The 27,714-nt window shown below is 51.0% G+C and overlaps 1 protein-coding gene across 5 annotated transcripts in view; it reads left to right on the top strand.

Annotated features, from left to right (window-relative positions):
- The first annotated feature begins 450 nt into the window (after window positions 1-450).
- NTN1 (netrin 1) overlaps window positions 451-27,714 on the top strand; it is a 197,858-nt gene continuing 170,594 nt past the window's right edge. Inside the window, exons 1-2 of one of the 5 annotated variants that reach the window (XM_045199253.2) lie at window positions 451-653; window positions 15,945-17,026. In XM_045199253.2, the coding sequence (XP_045055188.1) occupies window positions 16,009-17,026 (1,018 nt within the window). In that variant the 5' untranslated portion in view covers window positions 451-653; window positions 15,945-16,008. The other 4 variants (XM_053911825.1, XM_053911824.1, XM_024564727.3 and 1 more) reach the window with 4 other exon arrangements.

Genomic DNA, 27,714 nt, shown 5'->3' with positions numbered 1-27,714 from the left:
GGTCCTCTTAAACTTTTCTGTTTCAGGAGTGTGAATGACACATTTCCCTAGTTTTCGGTGGCGACAGTCATTTCAGTGGTGATTGGAGGAGGCGTGTCACTAGCTATCTTGGATCAAGGGCGAGAGGACTAGGTTGACACGGTCTTGAGGTGCTTCCTGACATGATGACAGTGGGCGACATAACTTTGACACGGTCTTGAGGTGCTTCCTGACATGATGACAGTGGGCGACATAACTTCGCGTCTTTGGACAAGACTTCTCAACCCTCCCAGCATCAGCACCCTCCCCTTCCGAAACAGATCTCTCCACCCCTGAGGCCAGCGCAAAGCTAGAGTGGGTAGGATGGGCGTCTTTCTCTTGGACATCCGTGTGCCCTTGTGATACCAATCCTGCCCTCCTGTGCTTCTGGCTCAACTCCGCTGGAGCGGGCGCGGCAGGATGCGAGGTGGGAGCGAGGAGTTGGGGTTCCGCCCAGGGCGGCCTGGGAAGCAGGGTGGCCGCGGGGGTGAGGAGCCGCAGGAGCCGGGCCGGCCTGACACCACCTGGCGGAGTCTCGGGGAAGAGTCTTAAAAGCGCGCGCTCCTCGGCGCCCAGCGCACTCCAGCAGGAGCCGCAGAGAGCTCGCCTGCTTCTCCCACCGGGCGCCTCGGGAGGTAAGTGCCGTCCGCCGGCCGGAGTCGGGGCCGGTGGGGGCAGCCCGGAGCGGACCCGCGCTCGCCAAGCCCTAGCTCGGGCTGTGGTTGGAGGGCGGCGCCCAAGTTTTCTGAAGGCCTTGGAGGGCAGCTGGAGCAGCTCGGTGCCGGGGCGGGGATGGCGCGGGTGGGCGAGAGCTGGGACCGTCTGGGGGCGACCTTCCGGGCAGGGCTTCGGGGAGAGACTCCCGCGCGCGGCGTACGCGCGAGCCCCGACCCCGCGCACTGAGCACTTGGCGCGCTCTGGCCGCCGTCCCAGCGAGCCCCAGCCTGCTGGAGCCACCACCCGGCTCCGCGCCTTCCTGCCCGCCCGGGTACCTTTGCAGCCCTCTAGCTCCGCGGTCGCTCCGCGGTCGCTCCGCGGTCGCGCCCGGTCACGCCGGCTGGTCGCGCTCGGCGGCCGGCCAAGCCCGCCCTGGCCCCGCCGCGCCCGCGCCCCGGGCCACCCCGCCCGGCCTCTCCGCTCTACGCCCCTCTCCTTCCCCATCTCCAGCCGCTCTCTATTTTCACACCTCCCAGTGCCCCGGCCCCGGCGCCTGATTCAGTGCTTAGTAATTAATTTGGCGTTTCAGAATGGTCACCGGGCTGGATAATGGGCGCATTCATCCCCCGGGCTAATCTGAACAGAGGTGGGAAGAAAGGCTTTCACAGACAGAAAATGCCATTCGCTGAGCGCTCAAAGGGGCTGTCACTCCCAGAATAAATCGCCGCCGCGCCCGCCGGCTTCTCTGGCCATTTCCATACAGCCTCGGCCGCGCCGCGGACTCGCCCGCCTCGGCCCCGGCTCCGGCTCTCGGGAATCACTCACTCGAGTGCCTTCGACGGGAAAGCCGGGCGAGAACGAGACCCGGGCAGGGGCCTAGGGGAAAAGGGAAGGCAGGGGGCTCGGGTTAAGGCCGCAGGGGACAAAGAGCTTGATTAGAAAATCAAATCTAAACTAGAAGGAGGCACAGCTATTCAAGGCGAGGACTTGGGAGCTGGGACTTGGGAAGCACCCGTCCAAAACCCCGCGGTTCGCAAAAGGGAAGGACCCGCGCCGCCCAGTGCGGTGGGTAGCGCGCCAGAGGCCACACAACAGGTCAGCGAATCTCCTCACCTGCGCGTGGAATCCAGTGCACAAGCGCGGATCACAGAAGCAGGGCCCGCTGGTGCAGTTCTGACCCTCACCAGATGTTTAATTCGGGTTCCCTGCGATATCAGCGCTTTCGCCGGCGGGGCAGGGGAGGTGACCACGTGCCTGCCACTCTCCTCGCCTGCCCGGACCCAAGGGTGACCACGGCTTTATCGTCTGACCTCCTCTTGACCCGGGGTCTCCCCTGGTGTTGGACACGCTGGTCTGCGTGCTCCGAAAGCCAGGGCCTTTCCCTGGCGGCGCCCCTGCCTTGGGGCGAAGCCGCGTCGTGCGATCCCGCCGCAGCCCTACCCCAGAGCCTCCGGGTGAGCAGGGCCATCTTGACTCTGTCCAAGGGGAAGCTCCAGGCTCTTGATTTTTCTGCAGTAGGGGCTCTCCGAGCTTCCCTCTCGCGGGGTCCCGTGGGGCCCTCCCTTCTGGGGAAGAGACAGAGCTGTGGTTCTAAGCTAGAAACTCAGCTTGATTGAGAGGCTGGAGTGACAAGGGAAACAGCTGGCCAGAAGGGACATTCCTGGAATAGCCAGAAGGGTGTCCAGAGTGTAGAGGGGATCGAATCCCATGCCACGCACCAACTTCTGAGTGGAAGCCACACCTCCCTTGAGTGTGGCTTTCCTTGTCTGCAAAGCAAGAATGAAATGAGATCACATCTGGCTCCACATGCAGGGCCCTCAGCAGAAGGACCCCACATGCCTCACACCCCCAACCACCAGTCGGGCCACACACACTCCCGGCATCTCCCCAAGTCCTCACCGATACCCCTCCTTGGGGCTTTAGTGACTCCCCATTTTTGCCTCAGGCTGCCTCCACCCACTTTTGCTGCAGCTCTCCTGGAAACTAAACATTCCAAGAGCTGGAAGGGGCCTTTCAAAGATTCTAAGACCATTGTACAGATGGTGATACTGACACCATCAGTGACCTGCCAGTGTCTTCCAGCTTGTCAGAGAACTTGAACTAGAATGGATTTCACAGCAGTGTGAATCTCAGACTCTGGGCAACAGCCCCTCCGCGAGGGAGGAGCTCAGAAATCTGCATTTTAAACAAGCTTCCTAAAGCATTTGATGTAGGTGGTATAGGCACTATATTTAGGGAAATGTGGCCCAGACTGGGCTTTCCCCCTGCAGTCTCTTCCCTCCCAGGACCACAGGCCCAGCCTCCTTTCTGGACTGGAATAGTCCTGACTATCTCCTATCCCTATTGGAGGCCTGTAGTGGGTGGAGTCTACTTCTAGGCAGGAGGTACCTCTGGATCCCCTGGATGTGCTGCTTGTGAGGGAGCAGCTGTAGGTGAGCTGAGCACATGAGAAATGGTCTAAGTGAGCAGAAGACTCACTGGACACTGAGTCCCAGAGCTAGGGGCCTTCACTTACCAACACACATGGATAGCTGGACCTAACACTGTGCACCACAGGCCCCACACAGACAGTACAAATGTGCCTGGAGGGCCCCTTAGCAAGGCAAACCCTGCCCACACCAGGGAGTGAGCAGCCCGCCGCCATAAGGAATCTGTGCCAGCAATAACCCAGGTGCGGGCTGTGGCCCAGAATACCCAACACCTGCCCCTTCACCACCCTGGGGCTCAGAGAAGAGAAGGGGGGACAGAGGAAAGGTCTGGAAGGGTGGGTGGGGAGGAAAGCTGTTAAGAACAGAGAGAGGGCAGGGGAAGGGACGAGTCCCTATTTATGTAAGCCGTTTGTAGCTGCGGATTGTAAAACTAGGCAGGATTCTCTGGAGTAATTCATAGTGTTTGGACAAGACAAACATTGTTCTGCTTTAAACAAACCTCCAGAAAGGTCAGCCTGGTTCATCCCTTTGCTGCAAGTCGCTGAGACTATCCAGATGATGAGAAAATCAGATCTTTGCTGAGGGGGCCTGGGCAGGAGGCGGTTGTCTCCTGAGGCCTTTGGATGCAGGGTGAGGGCACTCAGCTCAGGGAGGGTCCTTGGCTCCCACTGACAAGGCCTGGCTCCCACTCTGGAGCCAGGAGACATGTGTGTGTGTGTGTGTGTGTGTGTGTGTGTGTGTGTGTGTGTGTGACAGATGATGAGGTCTTGATGATGCCAAGGAACATCCAAGTTCTGGAGTAAGGCGAACATGACCTGCATTGTGAGTCCTCTTTATGTGGAATTGAAACAAAGGTTCGTGGATATAGAACTAAATTAGAACCACTAAGCCCAAGCCCAGATATGCTCCTGGATACCAAGAAATCACTGTTCCTTACATATGAATGCATTGGCTGGGCCCCTCTCTGTTCATTTAGCAAACGTTTTTTGAGTGCCTACTATTTGCTAGGTGTTGAGTATATAGTAGTAGGGAGCAATAAAGATGTTGCACCCAGCTGTGGGGCCTACAGTCCGGCTCCCCCACCCCACCCTTGTTTTCCCTAAGAAGAGAATCTTCTCACAATTTTACTTCTAGTATCTCTCCTACCACCATTGCCTCTGTAAACCCCTGGCTGAGATAACACATTGGTTCCCAGACTGAGCCTGGCAGCTGGTGCAGTCAGGGTGCGGCAAGTGTGAGCTGTCACTGTGACTGTGATTGGGACTATGAGTACAGACTCCACTCTTGAGCGGTCTACCTGACCCCACACTGAAGTGAGTACTTTTTATTGATACTTATTATTCATGCTCATTGACCTATTGTGAATTAGTAATTAGTGAAGTGTTACGAACCCCAAGTCCAGTCTTTCTGTAGTGCTAGGTGTCACTGTCTTGCACATGATCTCCAGTTGCCCGGGGCAGCTCATCGTCCTCTCGAGTGGGTGGCGTCCCTGTGGTAACCATGCTCATGGTAGTGGTGCTGGGTTAGCTGCTTCCATACAACTTTATACAGATTGTGTTTGTTTAGTGCTTTGGACACTTCAGGCTCTTTTGAATATACTTATTTACTCAGTACTTTTGATATTCATGGGAGACTTGGATAGATGGAAGGAAGGAAGGATGGAAGGAAAGAAGGAAAGAAGGGGAGGAAGTGAGGAAGGAAGGAAGGAAGGAACAGACACAGACAATATTAGTATCCACATTTTTCAGAAAAGGAAATTGATGCTCAAAGAGGTGAAAGGACTTGGCCACTGTCTTTGTTCAGGCTGCTATAACACAATACCATAGACTGGGTGGCTTGAGTAACAAACATTTATTTCTCATAGTTCTGGAGGCTGGGAAGTCCAAGACCAAGGTGTAGGCCAATGTAGTTCCTGGCGAAGGCTCTCTTCCTTGTTTTCAGACAGTTAGCTGCCTTTTTGCAGAGGGATTTGTCTGTCACATCTCTTATAGGGGCACTGATCCCACCATTGGGGATTAGGGCTTCAATCTGTGAATAGGGAGGGGCACGATCACTTAGCCCATAGTACAAATGGGCTCAGAGGGGCGGGCAAAGGTCAGAGAGTATGTACGGCTGGAGCACAGTCTGAGCGATATTCTTCGTCCTGCACCATCCTGCTGACCCCCTAAGGAGCTCTCCGCCAGTAGGCCTAGGAGCCTGGGCTCCCTGTAAGCGAGGTGTCCAGTGAGAGGTTAGGAAGTAGCTTTCTAGGCTAGGTCATGGCCATCCACCCTATGTCTAGTTTCTGGCATCAGTCTGGGGACTAGCCTGGTGGCAGTCCTTGCCTGATGTTAGTGGCATCAGTGAGAAAGAGGTCCCCTCCTTCCCCCATATCCTACTTTCCTTTAATACCTTATTGTGCTTGAGTAATTCACATCCTTATCCAATCCGTTTGGAATCAATGGGCCATGTGTGTTTTCATCCTATCTACCCCTTGGATTAAGCCCCCTTACATGTTCTCCCTATGTGATGTGCAGACCAGTAATACCTCATTTTACTATTTGGGGAGAATAAGCTGTTTCACATAGGTTTTTTTCTTCCTTTTGCGGTTAACAGGAGGTTACTCCTTTAAGCATAGAAACATTTTATGTAATAATTTTTTATTTAAAACATTTTTCCATCCAAATCATGATATTTTTTCCACCTAAGTCAGCAGGATTGACTATGAAGCAGGTGTTCCCGAGATGCGGTTGAATGGGTGACCCACAGCCTATTTCGATGACTCACAGCCATCATTAGGAACATCAGCTCTGGGGTAGTTTAGTCAGTCTCCTTGCCTCAGTTTTCTCACTTGTAAGCTGGGGAGCACTGGATGGTTGCTCTCTAGGGGCTCCTTCTAGTCTTGTTTATTTCTGCTGGGCTCTAATACAGTAATGAATCTAGGTGGGACCTGTCCTGAGTCCCTGGGTGGTAGCTGGGGTGGATTCTACTGTCAGCTGTCACTTCTCAGTGTAACAATGTTCAGCAGTCACCCCATTCCCCCAGGGATCCCAATGTGTGGTTCTCTGTGACTCCAGAAGAACAGATGATGCCTGACCTCAGCATATAAACATATCTAAGTGAAGAAAGTTCTGGCCTTCTGTGGACTAAAATCCCTGACATCGTGGCTCCTCTTCTCTCAAATGATCAGGAGGCTATCGACTTACTTCTGCAATATCTTCGGAATCGTAAACAGTGCCACAACCCTGCCCTCCAGGAAAGAGGGTTTGCAATTCCTTAATAGTTACAGCAAGCGCTTGGCAAGCTTATGTTGAAGGCACTGAACTCAGCATTGTGGGAGGTAAAGGACAGTGAGACGTGGCCATAGCTCATGAGAAGACCTAAAGGAAGACTTCACAGATTTCAAAGCCCAGAATGTTTAGTGTTTCCTCTTTTTGTTCCTTTCATTTACCCCGAGCTTACCTTTTAATATTTGCAAGGGACCCTCTTAATTCTGGCCTTTCTGGGTTGTTGGTATACTAGCTTCCTCTGGCCACTGTAACAAATCCCCACAAACTAGGTGGCTTAAGACAACAGAAATTTATTCTTTTACAATTCTAGAGGCCAGAAGTTTGAAATCACTATCACTGGATTGAAATCAAAGGATGTGCTCCCTCTGCAGGCTCTGGAGAGGAATGAGTTCCTTGTGTCTTTTAGCTTCTTGTGGCCGTCAACACTCCTTGGCTTGTGGCCATACCACTCTATGTCTGTGTCTTCACATGGCCTTCTCCTCTTCTATCTTGTCAGATCTCCCTCTGCCTCTCTCTTATGAGGACACTGGTGATGGCATTTAGGCCCCACCCAGAAAATCCATGATGATATCCCCATCTCATGATCCTTAGTAGCATCTGCGAAGACTTGTGTGTGTGTGTCATATAAGGTAACATTCATAGGCTCCAAGGATTAAGATATCATTGGGGGGGAAGTGCGTTTTTCAGCCTAACATAACTGGTCACTGCCATCAGTTGTCCGTAATTCTGTGGTCTTTGATCAGTTTTAATGAATTTGTAATACACGTCTATTCTGTGCCAGACAGTCTTTTAGACACTGAAGATTGAGAGGAAAGAGACACAGTTCCTCCCTCAAGAAGCTAATGGATTAGTCAGGGAAGCAATATAATATTAAGAGAAACAGGGAAAAGCAACTCCAAGGCCTTGGAGTTACCCAGGATGGATCCCGAAGACTTTAAATTACTGATCAATGTCTGTAATGGCCTGCATACCCTGACCGGTACCTACCTCTCTGTCTTCACCTCCTACCCCTCCCGACCTGGCTCACCAAGCCTCCACCAAGCTGGCCTCATTCCGGTCCTCATATAAGTCAAGCTCTGCCTCAGGATCTTTGCACTTCCTGTTTCCTTTGCTTGGATGCAATGTCCCCCTTCCCCCAATATCCCACAGCTCACTTCCACACTTAACTCTGCTCTACTGGATCCTTCTTAGAGACACCCCAGCCCCCAACCAAGTACCTTGTCTAAAAGCTACCTTTCCTGCTGGCCCTCTCTGTGCCTTCCTCTGTGTTATTTGTGATCCTAGCACTTACCACAACCAAAGCGCTCCTGTCTGGGCCATCTCTACTTCCACAAGCATTCTGAGATGTGGTAACTAGAATTCCTAGAAGACCCTAAATGCATGTTATTTTCAGTTTTTACTTCCAGTTTTCTTCCCAAGAATGCATTTAGCCTTTTGTTGTTGTTTTATTAGCACAATGGGCTAAATTTCAAATGGATTAGAATGGGTCGGGCCCTTCTATGGGGAATTTGTGAACGCGAGGAACCGGCTTTTAGCTGCCCTAATGACTGGAAGTGTGCAGAGGGTGGGGCCTACTGGCATTGAGTGGACAGGGGCCAGGGATGCTAAATGTTCTGTAGTGGGCAGGACTGTTGTGCCCAATGAAAAAATTTCTAGTCCCCAATGTCAATAGCACCTGTGGAGAAACAATCTTAAGGAAATAGTTGGTATTCAATTACCAAAATAGTATTTTCAACCTTTGGCCTTTTTCATCCTATAAGAGTATTTCAAATTATTTCTCCCTAAATGCATCCCCTTCTGCTAACCTGTCCATGTTCCGCGGCCCATTCATGCGGCCTCCTGAGATCCTCCAATCCTCCCCCTTCCTCTTGGTAGCTCTCCTGTGTCACCTTTAAATTTTGAGGTTTCACTGAGAAGACTCCCTCCTTCGGATTTTGTCTAAATGTTCAATGAATTGAGCCCCAATTTTGGGCTCAGAGCACCCCCCGCCCCCACCACCACACACACTATTTTCTCCACCTAGAGAGCCATCCTTTTATTTGCATCCTTTGTTTCCGGCCTCCAAGGCCGGGCTTCCATCCATGACAAAGCTTCCCCCACGGTGCCCCATTTTCTTTATTTTAATAGAGCGTTCAGGGTGGGACCTTGTCAAAAGCTTTTTGCAAATGAAAATAAATTACATCTGCTGGTTCCCCTTATCCACAGGCATTTCACCCCTTCAAAGAGCTCTGGTAGATTAAAGGATTTGCTGGATTTGGGGTTTGTATGGTTTCTATGCCCAACTCCTGAATCCTCAGCCAAGAAGCCTGCAATAGGGAGGCCTGAGTTGAAGATGCAGATAAACAAGACTGAAGAAACAGATAAATCTCCGGGACCCCTACGCACTGTGCTAGCCTGTCTTCCCATGCTCTATCTAAAACCTTCTCCAGGACAGTCACCTCGTTTGAAATCGTGCCCAGGGACCTGGGATGGATCCCTTGAGCAATCTCCAGGAAGCTGGTTAGATGAGCGGAGCTCTAGAAGCCTTAAAATAAGAGGATGCCCCTAATTCTTCCAGGTTGAAGGATCTGGAAGCCTGATCTGAGAATTACAAGTATTAAAAAAACAAATAGCCCTGGCCGGCATGGCTCAGTTGGTTGGGTGTCATCCCACAAAGTGAAAGGTCGCTGGTTCGATTCCTGGTCAGGGCACATCCCTGGGATGCAGGCCTTATCCCCGGTTGGGGTGCATGCAAGAGGCAAATTGATGTTTCTCTCACACATGGATGTTTCTCTCCCTCTCTTTCTCCCTACCTTCCCCCTCTCTAAAATAAATAAATAAAATCGTAAAAACAAACGATCCCCCTGTAAAAGATCACATATTGAGCCTCTACTCTGTTCCAGCTTCTTTCCTTTCAGATACATCTTTGTAATGCCCCTAACAAGCCCATAAGGTAAGTGTGATGACCCCCATTTCACTCTGAGAAAGCTGATGCTCAGATGGGTTAAGAAACTTGCTCAAGGTCATATAATCAGTTAGTGGTGGATTGGAATCAAACTCTAAGTTAAATTCTTTCCATTTCCAAAAGAAACACAATCAATCCGGGCCCCGCCTACCCTTTTGGAAGGGCCAGACACTGGGATCACCTTTGCTGCTACAATTTCCAGTCTCTGTTGGGAGTCCTGGAAATCAAATCATTTAATGTCTGTCCTTTTAACTGAACCAGACATGCTCAGGAGCACAGCTGAGCCAGGTCACAGCTCATATTTCCGGTAGACCTGACTCCCTTCTCCTGTCTCAGGATGACTGAGACCCATTGATGCTGGAAAGCTATGGCAGCCACGCCCATCTTGCCTATGGGAGCCAAGAGCTCCATACACTGGAACCAGACCATTAGTTCAAATCTCTGCCCCTCTACTTACTGGTGATGTCATCTTCAGCAAATTCCTTCTCTGTGTCTCAGTTTCCTCCCCTGTACAATGGAGATAATACTACTTACCTCATCAGGTTGTTATGAATATTATGAGGTAGTGATTGGTAAAGTCCTTGGAAGAGTGCTCGGCACAGAGCAACCATTATATAAATACTTGATGGAAAAAGTGAAGCTCTCAGTCATGCCCGACATGAAGGCCCCTCGGGTCATCTCATTTCTCCTGAGCCCTCAGTCTCTTCCTGTCCTCTTTCCTCACAAACCGTTAGCCTGTGCCATGTGGTGCCCCTGACCCTGGGACTTGCCCTTCCCCGCATCCTCACCCTGTGCACTGATTGCTCCTCCCACCTTCAGGTATTGCATGTTTTAGGAATTCTTGCGGCACACCAGTGTGCTGTGGCATACTGGTTGAAAATCGCTGATCTACGTCACTTCCCTTTCTTTGAAGACATCAGCCCCTGGTTCAGTCTTCACCTCTGACGCAAAAGCCCTGATGTTGGTCCGGAGTGTCTACAATACCCAGGTGGACAGCCCATGGAATACCTTGACCTCCTTATCCCCAGTCGTCTTCACCTCTGCTTGCCCGCAGAGCCACCCCTCCCTGTACCCTCCCTCAGTGGGCCTGTCCCCACCCAGAGCTCTCCCGCTCCGGAATCCTCAATTCAGGCGTCTGGTTTGGGAACACAGTGTCCTAAGTTGTTCCTCACCACATTTCTTCTATATTCCTGAATCCTCTGGGCCAGCTCTGTCCAACAGAACTTTCTGTGACGGTAGAAGTGTTCTCTTTTGGCGCTATCCAAATCAGGGGCAATTGAGGACTTGAGCTTTAAATTGTATTTAACTTTAATTCATTCAAGCTGAAACTGAAATAGCTGTGTGTGGTTACTGGCTGTCGTATTTGAACAGCACAGCTCTAGACCCCTGGCATCTCTATTTCCTCTTCTGTCTGCGACCTGTCTTCACTTCCTCCGCTCTTTAGCTTTGTCTCCATGGTCCATCGCATCAGCCACCCTCTTCCCCTTGTCCTCCTGTTCCACCTCCTGAAACAAATCCTCAACTCTAGATTAAACCCACTGTTCTGCTGCTTTCTCTAGGCCTGCACTGGGGGCCGCTGAGCACTGCTGGGGGGAGGGGAGGCCTGTGACTTCGCTGGTTTGCATTCTTTCTCATAGTCAGCCACTTCAACAGGACTTTTATCTGCCCTGCAAACATTATCCTCTTTTCTGTAATGACCCAATCAAGCCTTCTCCCCCATCCCCAAACCTCCAAAGCTCCCACCTGCTCCCTCACTCTCAGCAGGGGGTGCCACTTCCTATCCTATGGCAACCAGAGAAGCTTTCAAACCACTTGACCACAAATTTCTCAAGGCTGGTTGTATCTGTCTTCAACCTTTCTCCTTGTGCTCCTTCCTATCAACTTTTAGGCACGTTTAAATAGCTTTATGTTGTAAACAACAATAAAAATCCCAGTCTTCCCTCAATCCTCCCTCTGTCACCCCATCTATCACTTCATTCCCACTATCCCCCTATCTCTTTCCTACCACTTGTTTTCACACTTCTTGACAGTTGTCTGCACTCACTATCTTCCACTTTCTCACCTCCCATTCACTCCATAACCTGCAGCAGTCTGGCTTCTGTCCTTATCACCCCTCTGCCACTGCTAGTCAAGGTCACCAGTGATTTCCTTGTAGCTTAATCCAAAGGACTCCTTTCAGATCTTATCTTGACCTTGAAAGCGTGTGACCCTGCTCACGGCCCCTCTTTCTCTGAACTTGCCTGTTGGTTTCTAGGACACCTGAGTCTCCTGTTTTCCTCCTTCTATTCTGGCTACCTTTAGGTTTTCTTGAAACTGCCACATTCTCCTCTTCCTAGGGTGATCCTTGGGCTCAGGTAAGGCTGGGTGCCAAGGAGGGGCTCCCCCTCCCCGCACATTCCTTGCAGAAACACCTGGGAATTTGCTTTCTCACCCACGAGCCACACTGGTGTGTTTTGAACTCCAGTTTGTACCATGGATCCTGCTGCTTAGAGCCTCACACGCCTTTGCGGGTGTGTATTTATAACCCCACTTTGGAAGCTCTCACGACACTTGGACATCTGTTTTTTTCATTTGTCCCCTCAGAAGGCAGTATGCTTTCGGAAGGGACACTGACAAATTAGAGGGCACTGGGAGAGTGCAGACTAGTCAGAAAACAATGTCCTATGAGAAACCTTTAAAATAACTGGGAGTATTTAGCCTAGAAGACCTAAAACTGAGGGATGATGGAGGGCTGATTTCAAAAATTTGAAGAGGGAGAACCTCGGTCTGGGCTGCTGTGTGGAGTTGGAATCAGACCAACTGTACAAGTGACAGGGAGGTGGGCTCGAGGAGGCAGCAGGTTCTGCTGGGTCCCAGAGTGCTTCTGACTGCCAGATAAAGGCGAGACCGTCCTGCTCACCAGAACTACCAAAGAACATACGCTTAGGCCGAAGGACAACAATAAAAGTGGAAAGGTCTCTCTCTCAACTCCCCTCCAGAAGAGCAGTGGCCTGGGATCAGCGGGCAACTTAAGAGCTACACTCCAGGGAGAGCAGTTTCAACCCTGCTGCCTTGCCCAGCCCAGTGGGCTGGGGGGCAAGTGGAGCACCCTGATTTGCCTCACTCAGTGTGTCTTGTCCCGTGTTTTGGTGGGCCCCACCGGCTTATATTGTGCGCTATCCCCAAAACCGCCCCCCAGAGCCCACCGCTGGGACTGGCAGGGGGATGCTGTTGAGTGTGATTGCTTGTCACCTCACACTGAGTTCCCTTTATGAAGCCTCCCAGCAGAAGTTCCTGTCTGGGTTTAGTACTGAGAATAGTTGTAATTCTCTTGAGTAACAGGTCTGTTTTTATCTCATGGACACGGAATTGTGTAACTGACATGGTCTCCTTTTCATTTTGGCTGCTTGGTGGGCGTGGGGGGAGGAAAGCTAAGGGACAGATTTGTGGCCCACTCACAGGAGGTGAACAGGGCCTTCCAGAATGCATTATAGCTTCATTCCCATCTCTACTTGGTCTTCCTCTTGGTTGTTCTTTCTTCTCTTAGCTTCCTTCTTATTTTGCTATACAAAATTGAGAACATACAAACAAAAATAAGTAAAAATCACCTTTAATCTCACCATCCAGAGATAACCACAATTAACAGTGCTGTCTTTGTATGCATACTTTTTCAAAGAGAATCAGTGAGAGTATACTGTGCACCGTGCTTTTTGGACTATAGTGTTATGTAATTTGCTTGTTTCACTTTATAATTCTATTAATTAAAATGTTTATTAAATAATTTCAATTTTCTATAACAATCTAGCAATTTAATACTAAGAACAAATGGTTTCTACACCCACTTACTATGTGCCTGGCTTTATGTGTATTTACATATATATGTGAAAGTATATTCATATAGATTATATAAGTGCAATATGTACATATATACATGTTATAGGCTATAATATTCATATGTTCACTCGTTGGTGCTCACAACCCTATGAGGTAGATATCATTGTACCCCTTTTGAAAATGAGGAAAATAAGGCACAGAAAGTTGCAAAACTTGCCAGCGTCACACTCTGGCTCCAAACTGCTAGGCTGCCTTTCATACCATTGGAATTTCACAGTCCACAGTGGTTAAACATTTTGTTTATCTCCTTTCAGCTCACCTTCTAATTTATGTTATTTTGCCATGCTTTAAGTACCCTTGTAAGTCACCTGAAATCCTCTCTGCCACAAGGTAAGGCATAAATAACCGGTGTAGAGTGGTAGTGGCACAAGAAGGCAAAGCTAATGTGCTACCCCAGGGGAGAGGATGGGCCCAGGCAGTCCTGCGGTGGAATGGATTTATTTCCTTGGGCTGGGTGAACTCCCATGCCTGGAAGAGCTGGCTTGGGTGGCTGTCTCGCAGGGACGCAGGGAAAGGCATTCTTTCAAGACTGAGCTGGGCCAGACCAACCCTGAGGCCCCTTCTTAGAGTCTCAGAGTTTATGAAAATGCCAATAAGACAAAATAAAGCACTTAATGGAGCTAATGCAGCAAGTCAGCTGTAGGGCCAGAACCAGGACCCTGAACTTTCAATCCAGATCTATTACTAGTAACAAATAAACCAAGAGAAATTGAGTCCAAACTGTCATCAGCCCAGTGCCTTTCTTTCTCCAAAGCTCTTTGGCTGCTGCTACAAGATGGTCAAAGGATACTGTCGCTGTGCTCAGTCCTTTTTAAGGTGGCAGAAAGTGAGTCAAGAAGGAGAAGCTGGGTGGGCCGGAGGATGTCCCATGAGACTACAGTTGCATGGGAATATCTATTTGGCAAATGTGAAGAGAGAAATGGGCCGAGGTCTCTAGCCTTGGATTTGATGTTTACTAGATGGGAGATTTGGACAAATTTCTTCACCTCCTGAGACCTCAGTGTCTTCAGCTGCAACGAGGAGTTCATACCTGCTTCGTAAAGCTGTTGTGGGGCTCCCGTGAGGTAGTATGGGGTACAGTACCCTTTAAAACCCGGGCCAGGAAGTAGTATGAGCCTGCCGCTGGGAATCCGGGGAGGCTGGGCTTCCCCCAGCCTGAGGCTCCGCAGACCTGTCCAGAGGTGCGTTGGCCGGTGCCTGGGTGCTGTCCGGCATCTTTTCCTGCCCACCTCAGCTCCCCCGGCAAGAAAGCAGACAGGTTCCCGGCAGGCCCAACTGCACAGTGACAACCGTGCGTGTGTGGAGGGCGCGTTACGGAGGGGCAGGCGGTTCTCGCCAGACCCCAGGGGCTTCGGGCGGGAGGGGTGAGCAAGCAGAGGTTCCGTCCCCTCTTCTTCGTGACCCCGGGATCTTTGCGGACAGGGGCACCGCGCTGGACACAGTGCCACCGGGGCCATCAGGCTGGGTTAGAGGAAGGCCCGACCTCAGCGCAGCAAAGAAAACAAACACAGATGTGTTTGGATGGGACCATGAGGGAGAAAATCGTCCCCTCCCCCACCCCCACCCCCGCCCGCGCCCGCGCGTTCCCAGAGGCGTGGGGCCGGCGGAAACCTGCTAGGCTCCCGGGGCAGCGCGGGGCCGGGGCCAGGCTGACAGTCCCCGGCCGGCCCCTCCTCCCTCCAAGGGGTGCGCGCGGGCCCAGCCCCCTCTCCGGGGTTTCCCCGGGCGCTCTTCTAGCTTTCTCTTTGTCTTTGCTTCGCTTCCTCGGGCTCCCGGGTTCCCACCCGCTCGTGTTCTCGGCTCTCTCCGCGTCCCAGGCCGGTTCCGTTTTACTTTCTTCTTTCCCGGGGTGAAAACTTTGCTCGCAGGCGGCGGTTGCTCGCCGACGTTATTGGCCGGCGCCCCGCCCGGCGGTCCCGCCCCCCGCCCCCGCGCTCCCCTCCGCCCCCCACTCCCCTCTCGAGTGGCGGCGGCGGCGGCGGAGCCTTCCGAGGCGTGCGTGCGTGTGTGTGAGTAAGCGCCAGCGAGCGTGAGTGTGTGTGCGCCCCGGGCGCTGGGTGGGCAGCACTCGGACCGCGGCGGGAGACGGGCGGCCGCCTCGTCACTCGGGAGAGACAGGCGGCGGCAGCGGCGGGGCCGGGGCCGGGCTGGGTAGCGGCGGCCGCGCGGGGCATGGAGTTGGCAAGCCCGCGCTGAGGCAGGACGCGTCTGCTGGCTGCGAGTGAGAGGCTTTAGCTGCGCGGCGTGCGGGCTCCCCGGCCGGGGCCGGAGCCGGAGCCCGGCAAACTTTTCTTTCTGTTTTGCCTTCTCCAGAGGTAAAGTCCCGAATGCGGAGTCTCCGGCGGGGACGGGATCTGGGGCACCGGAGAGGGATCCCAGTTTGCAGGAGGAAGAGGCGCGGATCGTGCGGGGTTGGGGGCCCCCGCGCTCTTCCGCACCTGAGACTTGGGGTGCTAGGTGGGCTCTCTGCGGACAGGCAGACCCGAGCGGGCATGCCCCTTGGGCGGCGTGGAGGCGGTGATGGCTGGGAAGCCGAGCGTTAGCCTGCGGCCCCGGTTCTCCGCTCAGCCGGGGAGAAGCGCGGGCAATTCTTGCTTGGGGGCCCCGGATTCGCCTTCCTCTGCGAGGCGGGCAAGTCGGGCGCGGGGTTGGTGCTGGAGAAGCTGGGCGTTCGCCCGCGCCCCGGCTCTTTGCCCCGCGGGGGATGGAGGGCGCGGGGCGGGCTGGCTGAGCACAGCTCCCCTCTTTCCGCAGGCGCCTTCTGCGGCGGGCGGACCGACTCCTCGGCGCGGCGGGGCCGGGGCAAGCTGGACGCAGCATGATGCGCGCAGTGTGGGAGGCGCTGGCAGCGCTGGCGGCGGTGGCGTGCCTGGTGGGCGCGGTGCGCGGCGGGCCCGGGCTCAGCATGTTCGCGGGCCAGGCGGCGCAGCCGGACCCCTGCTCGGATGAGAACGGCCATCCCCGCCGCTGCATCCCCGACTTTGTCAACGCGGCCTTCGGCAAGGACGTGCGCGTGTCCAGCACCTGCGGCCGGCCCCCGGCGCGCTACTGCGTGGTGAGCGAGCGCGGCGAGGAGCGGCTGCGCTCCTGCCACCTCTGCAACGCGTCCGACCCCAAGAAGGCGCACCCACCTGCCTTTCTCACCGATCTCAATAACCCGCACAACCTGACGTGCTGGCAGTCCGAGAACTACCTGCAGTTTCCACACAACGTCACGCTCACGCTGTCGCTCGGCAAGAAGTTCGAGGTGACTTACGTGAGCCTGCAGTTCTGCTCTCCACGGCCCGAGTCCATGGCCATCTACAAGTCCATGGACTACGGGCGCACGTGGGTGCCTTTCCAGTTCTACTCCACGCAGTGCCGCAAGATGTACAACCGGCCGCACCGCGCGCCCATCACCAAGCAGAACGAGCAGGAGGCGGTGTGTACTGACTCGCACACTGACATGCGCCCGCTCTCGGGCGGCCTCATCGCCTTCAGCACGCTGGACGGGCGGCCCTCGGCGCACGACTTCGACAACTCGCCGGTGCTGCAGGACTGGGTCACGGCCACCGACATCCGAGTGGCCTTCAGCCGCCTGCACACCTTCGGGGACGAGAACGAGGATGACTCGGAGCTGGCGCGGGACTCGTACTTTTATGCGGTGTCCGACCTGCAGGTGGGTGGCCGCTGCAAGTGCAACGGACACGCGGCCCGCTGCGTGCGCGACCGCGACGACAGCCTGGTGTGCGACTGCAGGCACAACACGGCCGGTCCCGAGTGCGACCGCTGCAAACCCTTTCACTACGACCGGCCCTGGCAGCGCGCCACCGCCCGCGAGGCCAACGAGTGCGTGGGTGAGTGGAGGGCCGCGGGGGTGCGGGCGGCAGGCGGGGACTCGGGTGGCTGCTCCCGGGCCTCGCAGCCACGAGTTCTCTGCAGCGTCAGCGGCAGCCGCACGAGGATGATCCGTTGCGGTAATGCCTTTGGGATGGTGGGATGTGCATTCCGGGATGTAGTGGGCCCAAGAGGGCCGAGAGCACGACCACTCTCCGGCGTGGCGCTGGCCGTGGATTCTCGGGTTTGCACCCAACACACCCTGTGAAGCCAAGAAGAAGCGCGAGAAATGCCACGGGGGAGAGGGTTTTGCAGAAAATCTGCCAACTGGTCCCTCTATCCTCGGATCCAAATGCAAACTCATTGCCTAACCCTTAGTTTCGCGGGTCCTTGCGATCCATCTCCGCCCCACCCCTCCCCCCTTTCCGAGGGCTGCAGCTGGGCGCGCAGTTGGGGATCCCGGCCGGGTTCCCGGGAAGTTCCAGCCCCACAACCGTAAATCCCTTGGGAGATGGCAGAAGGGTTTGCAGTTTGGGGCTAGTTCTGTACCCGACGAATTGTCTTTTATGGTTTGAAAAACAATTTTTTTTTTTCTTTTGGACAGCGTGTTTGTGTTAGCAAAAGAATGATGTGATTTAAATTACTATCTACAGATTACAAAGAAGAGTTCAGTAATTTTAAACCAATTCAATTCTGGTTCACAAAAGAAGTATTCCAGAATTTTTTGTTAGTGTGAGAGTTCGGTGCAATTACACAGTTTTGAATTAACCAAAGGTCCAGATTCTCACTTTTTAATGGGTTTTCAGTTCCTGTAAGAGAAAACTGACAAAACCGGCATTGGGGAATACGTTGTGTCAGAAATGAGGCTTTTGAAAAAAATGGATACGTTCTATTTCTGAATTGCACAGTTTTGCTGCTATAGAAACTTTCAGGCACCAGTTTCTCCCGCCCGGGGTGGGGGGAAGAGGGGGCAGATAGTAAGACAATACTTTACTTTTCCAGTATGAGGCGTAAATTTTCAAATCCATCATTTTGTTTCAATGAAAATTATTTAGTTTGTAAAGTGCCATTTGGTGTGCATCTTTTGTGAACGTACAGAGCTTCCCTCCGCCTCTCCCCACCCCCCAGACAGCCGGTGTGAGTCTGCAGGGGCTTCGCCCTCTGCGGCGCATTGCCGTTTGCTGGTCCCCACAAACACACGTTTTGAGGTCTGGTTCTGATTAATTGTGTCATGTTGTTGTCGAATAGTTTGTGCCTCATGACTGCGGATGCAGACTTTTGAGCAATCGAATGGAAAACATGTCTTGGAGAGCCGGGTCGCGCTGAGGCCCAGCAGGGCCTCCCGTTGCATGGCGGGGCCTCCATTTTTGCACTCAGTGTGTCCCGAGTTTGCAGACCTAATTGTTCACCCCCCTCGTTTTAGAGACGAAGCTGGTCGCGGGTTTGAAGAGAGTTTTCAGGATGCCCCAGTGAGATAGTAGTTATACCCGGAATTAGTGCTCTTTGAGAATAAAATTCCTTTGATCTGGTCAAGTTCTTCAGAAATGTTGGTTTTTCCCACTCTTCCCCTTTTCTCGCTTTCCTCTTTTCTTTTCTTCCTTTTGTGCGGAAAAACCCTGTATTGACATTCCAAGGGCCTCCCAGGGTTTTGCTATCAGTTTTAGTTTGTATGTGCATATGAAAGATACCTTTGAATTGTCACCAGCAGGGTCTAATTGGACGAATGCAAGTGAATACATTGAGGCAAATAAACTGGACTTTGTGGTAACATTTTACTGGTTTGAAGATTCCTCTCATTGTTGGATTTGTTCAGATTTGTCAGCCACCCCTATTTCTCCCTTTGCTTTGGAGACAGAGCCCACATTTGCTGTAATACTGGTTATGCACTTGAAATAACCTCTGTCATTTAGGATTTTGTCTTTTGACTGAAGCACTAACTATGCACAAATTGGATAGACCGTTTTTTTTTAGGCCAAATTGAGCAATCAACATATTAACTAAATGTAATTAGTAAGCCTTTTTGCTCAAAAAGTTTAATTAGGCCTAATAAGTACATAATCTACATGACAAATAATAGGCTAACGATATTTTCTGGTTTTTACTGAAGTTATTTTAATTCTCAGTAGCTAAAGAATCTTTAGATTTTGCCAATTACTCAGTCATGTTATAAAAGCAAAGCCAATTCAATTTATTAACTTTGTTGAAGTTATTTATAGTTTCCTTTTTGAATAGATGTTCTGACACCTTGTAGATACAGACGGGAAAGTCAGGTTGAAGTTTTCCTAAAGTCTAAACTGAAGCCTTAGTGATTTTTCCATCATTCTGCAAAAGAGAAAGCCAGTAAAGACAATTTAAAAGTGATTTACAATTAAAGGTCGAGCTTTTTATGAAAAGGCCCTGTAGTGGAGATGCGTGAATGAATTACTATTTGACAGGTGTTTGAGACACTACGGGGCCCTGTGCTAGGAAAAAGCATTAATAAATCCTTCAAACACTAACTTTTGTACTATCAGCGGCTCAGATTTTTCCCCCAACATAATCCCAGCTTGCGAATTTCACACTGTTGACATATAAAGCCAAGCTACCCAGATTATTTACAACTAAGGCAAAGTAGAGAAGTGTCTATATTCTTTATTCCAAAAATCAGTCTTGATAAAAATAAAACATGGTCACAGTGCTAGTCTGTCTTTGTCTTTTAAAATGAAGCATGATTAAGAATAGACTGAAATGGTACCCTTCTCCAGGTTAACCCCATTCGTAAAACTCTAAAAAAATGGTTGCTACTATTTCACAAAGTCGCTCTTCTACATAGGGCCAGGATACTTTCAGATGAGTAAAAAATGCATTTATCCTATAGGTTTCCTTTGGTCCAGCTTTCTTTCTGGTGTTGTTTCAAGGTTGAGTTCTCTGTGGAATAAATGTGAACCTTTGTAAAACCCAATTTTATTTTAAATGCAATTTTGGATTTCTTCCGGGGGAAAAAACCCCCCTCAAAACAATATGAAAGACAAGACTATGTATAATGTTACAGCCTCGACAGCTCTCCGTGGAATAACTAAATACTTTCTTCTGCCCATATGTATCAACAGTACTCACATGTGCATTTACATTCATGGTGGAAAGAAGCATCCATGCATGGTGGGGGGGGGTGCATCAAGGGAAAATGCATGAACAGTTTTAAACCACCTGGGTTGCTAGGCCCTTTTTTCTCCCTTCCTTTTTTCCCCCCCAAAAGAGCATCTGAAGACCATATTGTGTTTCATAAATTATTGACATCAGTTTTAATCAGTGTCCCCCTGACGTCGGAGCTGTGTTAGTATTTAGTGCCTGACTAAGCATGCTGTTTAATCTTACTGTGGGGATGTCAGCGTGAACCCCTGCCTGGTTTGTGACAGGGTGAGCTTGTGAAAACTCGTTTTGCGACTCACTCTATGGTTTTGCATTGCCCAGCTGAAACCCAAAACCCACACAAAAGACATCTCTGCAAGATGAGCACAGTGCTGGGCTGGCCTCCTGTGGTCATGGGTACCTGCCACATAATGCCCGGAATTGTTTAAACATGGCTTTGGGAGGGGGTTTTCATGCTGTAAGTGGCCCTAGTGTTTGGGCCTACCATCACCCCCAGCAAGAGAAGGAGGTGAGGTTATGTTGGTGGCGTTGCCGTGAGAAATCCAATGCCCCACTAAAGACTCCTGCAAAATCAGAAGGCCCTCGTTGTTTGCTGCCTCGTCCGGAGTCTGGCACAGAGCTGTACATCAGTGGATGCTTTTGTAGTCGTAGTAATTATTGTAATGATTGTCATTGTGATGATTAACTCCCAAGGGCTTATATTTTGCCAAGTGCTCACATTAATTTAGTCATTTAATCATTATGCCTATGCTAATAATAGGTGCTGTTATTGTTTTTATTTTACAGGTGAGGAAACCATAACCTAGAGACATTAACGGTTTACCCAAAGGCTACTAGCTATTAGTACTACACATAGCTAGTAGGTGGTGGAGCTGGAACTCCAACCTGATATTATGCTCTTACTGCATCCTCTGCTGCCTCCCCATGGGATAGATGGGTGGATGAACAGCAGTTACACATCTGCGAACAGGAGAAAAATTGGCACAACCTGTTACTTCTTGATAAAACAGGTGGTTCCCATGTTATATTACCTAGTACTATGTTATATTACTGTATGTATTATGTTTATGCATGCTTAAATATGAGATTATGTATAACAAGTTGTTCTTTATTTTAGTTGTCAGGCCTAGTGGGAGCTGGGAGTTAGGAACATAAATGAAAAGGGTTTCAGTACTCTCTTGTGGGTGCTCAGCATGCACAGGCGTTGTGGATGGCCAAGGCTTTCTTCATTCCAGGGCCTGTGATCTCTCTCGAAGGTGCTAGACAGAGGTCATAGTCAGAAAGTCCTCTTGAACCGAGGCCTTCTCCTTTCTCCCTGATGCTTGGATTCTCTTTGCTTCTTTGGAACATACTGAAAAAAAAAAAAAATCTAGGCAGTGACTTAGAAATGGCGTTGTTAAAGAGAGGAGTTTAATGGCATATCCTGGTCACCAGCACCGTGCTGGTGGGGGCAGCTTTTGTGCGTCAGCAGCACAGGGCTGTCATTTATCTCTGCTGGCCCCATGGCAGCTGGAGTGAGGGTCTTTCGGGGGCTCTCATTAGCGCCTGGTGGGCCGGGCGGCTGCTCCCTCCTGTCTGCAGAGAAGAGAAACAGAGTGGCGTCGGGTGACCCCCGTGGGGCGGGTCTCTGCACTCCCAGGCCCTGCCAAGCTCTCCTTCGGCCCTGCCCAGACTTCTCCCTGACCTCCTCCTCCTGCAGAAAAATGAGATCCTCGGAAAAGTATTTGAGACTTCATGTCCAGAGAAAATATTGGAAAGGCAGTGGGTTGAAATTCAAATGTTCCCTGGAAGGAATCCCCTCATTTTCTGCTCACAGCTGGTATCGATATTTCCTTCTTGAGATGAGTTGTGCTTTTCATTAAGTAGATTTTTTGTCTTGGGATTAAACCAACATTGTATTCTTAATAGACTTTTATGTTTACACTTCAAAAGTCCACTGGGTTGGTATTCGTGTTATCTTGATGGCTTCTATAGTTTCTGCTGTGCACACTGGCCTCACCAAAATAAATGGCTCTCCAGGGAACTGGATTATAAAACAGCCTTATCTGTCGATGCACAAGTACGGATGTTTTGTGAGCCAGTATTTTTTTCTTTCTTTTAGAAATGACAATCATCCCTTGGGTTTCTGCAGTGCCTTAAATTAGTGGGAGACCAGAGGTATAAGAGGGCTTATAAAACACTCAGGATTTAAGCCCAATACTTGCAAAGCAGCCCACAGCAGTTTGTCTGTCGTCTGGAGAGACACACATCAGTCCTTGTGGTCTCCACAGCCGTGGAAGGTGTGGCATTGGTTGGGGTGGCTGGGGAGCCTCAGACTTTAGAATGTCAGTCCACGGTGCTTGTCAGGTTGCGTCCTGAAAACAGACTACAAACCCCTACTCAATGCCAGGCATTGTACTAGGTGCTTCATATGTGCTTTGTTTCAATTAATCAGATTGCCACAAGGAACGGAAGCTTTTCAGAAACAGATGTCCCTGCCACCAAAGGGCAGTCTTTACACAGACTGAATTAAGTGCGGACAGGTCTGCAGGGCACATCTTGGCTTATTCAGTGACAGACGCCACTGCACGCACAGAGAGCGGGGGGATCAGCAGCGCTAGTTCTGAAGGCTGGTCCATGTGAAAGCCGTGTCCTATTATAACCGGCTCTGAGGCCCGGTATTTTTGAAGAGTGCCTGAAATGCGCGAGCTGCCTGGGACAGTGCTCCGGATGCAGGGCTGTTAGACGTCGTGCTGACTGCTCTCCTGAGGTCTGACTGGTGTAGCACAGCACAGTGCTACAGTATTGCATTCCCATGTTCTTGTTTCAAAGATGCATCTCTATTATAACCTCAGAATTAAGTTTGAATCTGCCTTCGGAACGTTGTGTGAATTTTCCCTCCATGTCTGGAGGCAGAGACCCATTTCAGTCATCAGGCCTTTGCCTGTAGAGATAATGCAGGCTCTTCCCACCCCCAGCCCCTGGGACACCTCAGCTAGGTGAGTGTTCAGCCCTGGCTACACGATTTTGTGCCAGTTCTACCCTCTGACAGGGAGAAGGGACTGTGGTCCCGTGATGGAGGAGATGTGGAATGCCTCTCCTCGGAGCTTTTCCCTTCTGACACGTTGGTGCCTGTCCCAGGCCTCCTTGGTGATGGACATTTCTATCAGAGGCATCTGCCGGCACTTGGAGAACAAGGGAAGATAGTCTGAGAGGACAGGTGTCCAGGAGTTCTGCCAAGAAATGGAGAAGTGTGCTCTGCCTTTTCCCGTGTTAGGGTCATGCCTGCAGGCCATGGATCTTTCTGCCCTTGGGATTAGCATAGTGGCTACAGTGTGGTTGAAGTGAGTTCATGCTGCAGTGTGTTTATGCCTGTAAAGAAGACCCAGAAGAAGGATGTCTCCATAGGTATGGTAGACTTCCAGGCTTTTTAAAGGGGTGGCTCTCCAGAGAGTGGAGTAAATTTGTTGGGTTAGAACCTTGGAAGGCCGAAAGTAACACCCTAGTTCATTGTGTCGACTGTTACTGAGCCTTCCCGACTCAGCTGGAGCCTGGAGAAGATGCTGGAGATCTGTGTCACGCAGGGTTCGTTCGGGATCAGCCTGTGTGAGGTGTCGGGCCTCCTCAGACGGTTGCTTTTTCACTGGGGGCCCATCCCTGCCCTCTCCTTGACTGCTGCTGTTGCTAGATTTTCTAGGTTTTTCCTCCAGTCCTTTTCTGCCTACAGATGAGAGATTATGGGTTGTCATGTCCAATTTCTACCCATTCCAGAGGCTCCACTCCTACGTTAGACAATGTGTAAAACCTCAGGGATCTTTAAAGGGGCTGGATCTGAATAACTGAGTCCTAGGCAACAAGGAAATGAGATACCTCTCTTAGTTTCTGGGGGCCTGTATGTTGCGCTGTATTCCATATTTGAGATCCCCAAGCGACGCACACTTCCTGCCTGCCTGATGACCAGTGTCAATGCTTGGAATGGCTCTGAGTGAGTGCTTAGTAGGTATGCTGCCACTCCCCAATTCTGAAACCAGGGCAGACATTGCTAATCAATCACAGCACTCTTTCCTCCTAAGTCCAGAGATGGTCTTAAGGCATTGGATCCTTCTTGATATAATACCCTAGGCAGCCATTACTACTTATTCGGAATTAGCCTAAGAGATGAAAACCATATGTCATTTTCAGTCTCAGAAGACTTTCCCCCGCCACCCCAGCCAGCAGACAAGGATGTGTACTCTGTAAGCGGATGTTGCTGGAGCTTTCCGTGGTCAGGTGGCTCTGCTGGCTCTGGCATGCAGAGAGTGTGACGTGGATGCCCTCCTGCAGGTGGAGTATGCTCTCACCTGGGAGGTTCTGCATGTGGAAAGTGAATACTTGCACTCATCGTAAACATGGGTGGGTCCCCAGAGTGAGGAAGTTTGCCAAGTGCCCAGGATGCTAGGGAGGCACTGAGGGTCTCAGAGCAGGTGTTTGATTTGGCTCCTGTGTTACGGGAGAATTGGAGTGTGGTTCGCTTCATGTTTCTCCTGCATTTGTTCTGTCGTGGTGCTTTTGTTTCCTTCCATGCCAAGATTGTCTAGAGACCACAGTTCCCTGGAAAGGGGGGTCTCCTGGGAGCGGCCGCTCCAGAGTTCCTCCGGCAGTCCCCTGTACCGGGAGAGCTCCACACTCCTCCTAAACATGACCTACTTGGCTTGGATTCCCTCTCCCCTGCACGAGGGTTTTCCACCTGGGAAGCTGGGCCCTTGACCCCAGGCCACGTCTCTGTGTGGCACTGAGACGTGGGGACTCTGCGCAGACCCGTCCCTGAGCACTCTGCTTCCACTTGGGCCGGCGCAGAGAGTGCTGAACAATAACAGCCCCGACCCCAGCATGAAAAAGGAAACACATTGTGTTTACAGATACAGAATTTGGCATCTGAAACATGAAAGTACCTTTGGGTTGGGCGCCCCAGGGCAGGGCTGTTGGACACCAGCCCCCCTGCTCTGAGTCCTGCGGCCAACTTGTTTCCTCTGCTGGAAGCCAGGCCTTAGAGGTGGGCAGGTTGATCTCAGCCAACTCTTTATTCCCAGACCCAGCCCTGTCTCACTTCGTGGCTCAGACCCGGAGAGATCCACGGTGAGAAAGTGCTCGGCCTTCCCAGCTGCCCCGAGGGAGGAAATTGCTCCTCATTCCAATCCACAGAAATCAATCCTTCTTAACCCACATGGTCAGACAGACTTGCCATCCTGATACGCAGGAATGCTGGGGAGGAGTGGTCTGGGCGTTGTTCCCTTGTATTTCTCACCCTGTTTATGGTTGGAACCAGGGTTTGACAGTTGGAGTTTCTGTTGTTGTTGTTGTTGTTGGGTGGTGGCTTTTTTTAAAAAAAAAAATTAAAGGTCTTTGCAGAAGAATAAGATCCAGTGAAAGTGAAAAGCATGTATGGCTATTTCTGATCCATGGGAAATAGTTCTAAAATCAAGGTCAGAGAGCTCGGCATTTTGTTTAATAATGTATGAAGTACCAAGATGTACGCGTCAGGGGTGTGGGCGAGAGCCCCTCTCCAGCCTGGGGCTGCCTGGGTTAAATCTGGCTCCACCCGCAGCCTGAGAGCTTGGGCACCTTATTTGTTCTGGGCGGTCACTGTTCTATTGTCTTGGGGGCTGTGCTCAGGACCACGCTGGTGTATGATGCAGGATGGGGAGTGGGAGGAGCCCTCGCAGTTTTCTGTGGAGGGGCTCAGTGGAGGGTGTAGGAAGCACGCCCAAAGGCAAAGTGCTCATCCTCAACTTCGGGCTTTTGTCAGCGTCCGTCTCTATAGCTCTCTCCCAGTCACACGCTCTGTGCTAAACACTTTACAGGTGTCACCTCATTTAGTCCTCGTCAGGGCGTTACAAGGTGGGTTCTATTATTATTCCGTAAACTTCATTGAAGGTAACATACATGCAGAGAAGCACATGAGTCATAAGCACACAGCTCTCGGACTTCTCACAGTGTGAGCACACCTGCATAACCAGCTCCCTCATCAAGGACATGCCAGCACCCCAGAAGCTGCCCTGTGCCCCCTTCCAGTCACCACGTTCCCTGCCCACCATGCAATGGTTTGGACTGTTTCTGAATTGTATGTAAATCGAAGCATATTCTGGCTTCTTTTGCTCAGTAGTCAACTTGTGGTATTTACCCATGGATAGTCACAGTTTTATTAGTTCCTGTTGCTTTATAGTGATCTATGATATTCACATATACATTTGTTTATTTGTTCCATTTATGGTGGCCATTTGGGCTGTTTCCAGATTTTAGGTATTAAAAACAGTGCCACTGTGGCCACATGTGTCCGTGTCTCCGTGTACATGTGAATGCCTTTCTGTAGGGTGTGCATCTAGACGTGGAATCTCTGGGTCCTAGAGTCGGTGTGTCTTCAGCTGTAGTGGAAGGTGGTTATACACTGGCTATACATTTTGTGGAAAGTTTTACACAGCACTTTACAGGTGAAGAAACAGAGGCACACGTAGGCTACATAACTTGCCCAAGGTTGCACAGTCGCGCGGCCAGCAAGCAAGTGGTAGAGTTGGATTAGAGTCCGAGTGGCATGGCTCTGGAGTCTTGCTTTTCCACCACCTTACCTAGTTGTCGTTCATCTTCAACTTGTACATACCCCGTCAAGGAAAACTGGTAACACCAAGGGGCAGAGGTGACTTTGGGGAAGTTCAGTTGCTTCTCTGGGCCTTATTCTTTTCTTCCGTAGAATGAGGGGTGGGGCCACGAAGACCATCTTCAGCCCCGATACTTGGTGTCTCGGGGAGTGCACCCCCTTCCTGATGACTTTCCCGGTCTACACCCCCCATCCCGTCTCTACCCGAAGCAGCTCTCAGCTTGAATGATGTATTTCCCATCCCCTCCCTTCCATTGCGGTCCCTCAAAGACTGCTCAGGCTCTGACTGGGGACCTCACTTGGCCTGCCCTCCAAGACTACTGGGAATATCCCCATCTCTCACTCCCGGCTCTTCCGTTTGGCTATTGGAAGACATGGGATCTATTCCGTCTTTGCCCTCTGGTGTGTTTAGCTGGATGAATGTGTACAACGTCCACTCATCTGTGTAACTAGCTCAGTCATCAATAAATAAAGTATTTTCCTAAGGCTCCATTACACCCTTCCCATCACCCCTGCCCCCACTCACACACTGTAACCACCATATTGACTTCCAACACCATAGATTTCATTTTGCTGGTTCTTGAACTTCATATCAATGAAATCATAGTGTGTGTTCTCTTCAATACTTGGCCTCTTTGGCTCAGCACTATTTCCTTGTAAAGAGTTTTAAATATAACTTACCTTAGTCCTTTTTAGTTTGGTGGATGATCTCAACTTCGTGGGGGGGGCGATCCTCCCTCTTGCTTCGTCAGCCGACCTTACCTCATAGTGAGTGATTTCCTTGTGTGTTTCGCCCTGTCAGACTGTGAGCTTATCTTTATTGGGGATTTTGTGAAAATCACATTGGTCTTAGTTCTGGAAATGCTTCTATTGAGTGATTTTGCCAGATATCCTAGAGTTATCATTGGCTTGGGACCGATTTTTCCATTAATTAACTACCTTGGAAATTCCTGTGTCAAATAAGGAATA

The sequence above is a fragment of the Desmodus rotundus genome, chromosome 9 (genome assembly GCF_022682495.2).
Source record: "Desmodus rotundus isolate HL8 chromosome 9, HLdesRot8A.1, whole genome shotgun sequence".
NCBI classification, from domain to species: domain Eukaryota; kingdom Metazoa; phylum Chordata; class Mammalia; order Chiroptera; family Phyllostomidae; genus Desmodus; species Desmodus rotundus.
Note: the sequence above shows the minus strand (reverse complement) of the source record. Positions and strands in the feature narration are given on the sequence as shown.